The following is a 2,734-nucleotide window of genomic DNA, read 5'->3' as shown; positions in this document are numbered from 1 at the left end:
TATAGTCTAGTCTATAGACTAGTCTATAGTCTGGTCTATAGTCTAATCTATAGTCCAGTCTATAGTCTAGTCTATAGTCTAGTCTATAGTCTAGTCTATAGTCTCATCTATAGTCTAGTCTAGTCTAGTCCATAGTCTAGTCTATAGTCTAATCAAGTCTATAGTGAAGTTCAGTCCTGTCTATTTCTAGGCTATTCTACAGTTTTTTATAATCTAAGCCTTAGTCTAGTTTTTAGTCGTTTTAATAGCTTTGGCTATAGTCCAGCCGGTAGTCTAGTCTATGGTCTAATGTACAATCTAGTCTATTGTTTAGTTTATAGGCCAGTCGATAGTCTGGTCAACAAACCTTTGCAAAATACGTTGTTTCATATTATCAGACAAAGCTCTGCACAGTGGTATAGCATATTACACAATGAGGAAAAAATAAAATTAATTTGTTACGCTAAAAAATCCTTGCAGTTTAGACCCTCAACTAACTTAGATTACATAAAAAATAATATTTTCATTATAAAGCTGTTAAACACATTTATGCAGCCGCCAGCATAGCATGCAGAAGATTCCTGCTTTCAATAGATAAAAATATAAACCCTAGTAGAACCTTTCGAACGCAAAAAAAGGACCAATACAAATGCTGGACATTGAAAAAAAAGTTCATGAATTGATATTTAAAGAAAAATTAAAAAAAAGATTAAAATAAATAATAATAAAATATAAAATAAATAATTTGTTTACTTCAAACTGAAAGAATAAAAAGAAAAACAATGACTGTTCGCAATGAATGTGAGCATGCAAATTGATGATTTGAAACTCAAATCAAATTTAATATAAAACTAATAACAAAAATTAACAGCTGGTACTTAACAAAAACCTTTACTAATTTTAATTTTTTAAAGTTTTTAAAATTTGCTGGTTGTTTAAAAAATTAAAGGGAATTGAAAAAAATCTAATTATAATAAAATAGAAAATATTTTCATTTAATTTGAAATAAGAGAAAATTAAATAAAATTTATAATAATTAATTAGATAAATTATGTATAATATATCGAAATAACTTTAGTAATGTTGTGTAAACTAAAATGAATTGATAAAGTGCACAAATTACTAAGGCGTAAAATTTATTTATTTTAATTATTTATTAATTAAGAGTTAATAATAAATAACGTAATTGTTTCAAGAAAGTATCAACATAAAATTAAAATTTAATAAAAAAGAGACTTTTTTATGAGATGATTATTTATTGAAAGTAATGATACTTAATTGATTGGTATTTTTTACTTTTTTTTAATAAAATGTTTTTTGTTTTGTTATTTATAAAGGAAAAAAATATATATCAAGACCTTACTGTCTAATAGCAGCAAACTAAACACTAAATAAAACAGTATTAAGTAGTTAGTAATAAATATGTAGTATTTAAAAGTAGTAAAATACTTTTGTTTTTTTATAATTATTATTATTTTTACTTTCATTCACACAACCGTTTTTTTTTTTCTTGGTTAATATACAGTGTTGTATACGTGGGAAAAATGTTTAAAAAAATTATTCAACAAAAGAAACCTCATCAATATTAAACGAACAGCACTTATAAAATTGATTTATAACTTTGTGTTTACTCTTAAAAAAGTAAGAACAAAACCTAACAGTTTAAATCCTTAAACTGACATTCTATAGAACGTTTTAATTGGCAGCAGCTTACTTAACTTAACAAACAAGTCCCTGTTCCTAGAATAACTTTAAAAAACCTTTTTTTGTATTTTTATATAAAAATCTCTTTAAAATATTAAAATTAATAAAAAGTTGTGTTTTTTTTTCTTTAAATAGTTAATAGTTAAACGAAAATAAAACTTACCAAACCAACGAGCAAGAAGAACACTAGGAATGTTCTTCCCAAAACAGTCTCACAGTATACATCACCATATCCTACTGTTGACATGGTTACAATAAGAAAATAGACACAGGTCCAATAGGATAAACGATGTGCATTATTAAAATCCAGCGGATCGCCAGAGTTTTCCAGCTAAATTTTAAGTAAATGCAAGAATTGTTCATCAGAAACATTTCATTAACATCATCATCATTATCATCAGTATCATTAACATTTTACATTAAAACACAAATCACATTTATTAACAACATTTAAAACATTTAGGCATTTCACAAAATAAATTATAACGCTGTATAATGCAATCATACAACATTACCTTATAGATTGTAACTTGCACTATTATCATTAGCTTTCATACAAAATCAATTTAATTTTTAATATTCTATATCCTTTATATGAAAGTATTTTAAGTTTATAGTTAAATAGTAAAATTGTAAAGTTTATACTATTGGACATATTTTGTTGCTCTAAAAGAGGTTTTTTTTATAAAATATTTACAGTATATGAAAAGAAACATTTAGTGAAGGAGTTTTTTTTTTGTTAAACAATTAAACTTCAAATAAGGTTACAAAGCTTTAACAGTTCAATCATTCATTTCAAAAATCTCTGGCTTGATGGAAAATCTCTTAAATGCTGAACCATTATTTAAAGTTTAATTTAAGTCATTGTTAGTTTTGTTTTAAAGAAAACATACATATATAAATAATTATTTTAATTGCAACACTGTGTAATAAAAATGTCTTATTAGTCTATAGTCTAGTCTATAGTCTTGTCTATAGTCTAGTCTATAGTCTAGTCTATAGTCTAGTCTATAGTCTAGTCTATAGTCTAGTCTATAGTCTAGTCTATAGT

At 24.9% G+C, this 2,734-nt stretch overlaps 1 protein-coding gene across 1 annotated transcript in view; it reads right to left on the bottom strand.

Annotated features, from left to right (window-relative positions):
• The window catches only part of LOC124418477 (calcium-activated potassium channel slowpoke-like), a 6,461-nt gene extending 4,233 nt beyond the window's left edge, over window positions 1–2,228 (bottom strand). The window contains exons 1-2 of the mRNA XM_046949986.1: window positions 2,199–2,228; window positions 1,847–2,014 (exon numbers count right to left, since the gene is read on the bottom strand). Of these exons, the coding sequence (XP_046805942.1) occupies window positions 1,847–2,014; window positions 2,199–2,228 (198 nt within the window). The remainder of the gene's footprint in view (window positions 1–1,846; window positions 2,015–2,198) is intronic.
• Window positions 2,229–2,734: the final 506 nt, after the last annotated feature.

The sequence above is a fragment of the Lucilia cuprina genome, chromosome 4 (genome assembly GCF_022045245.1).
Source record: "Lucilia cuprina isolate Lc7/37 chromosome 4, ASM2204524v1, whole genome shotgun sequence".
NCBI lineage: Eukaryota > Metazoa > Arthropoda > Insecta > Diptera > Calliphoridae > Lucilia > Lucilia cuprina.
Note: the sequence above shows the minus strand (reverse complement) of the source record. Positions and strands in the feature narration are given on the sequence as shown.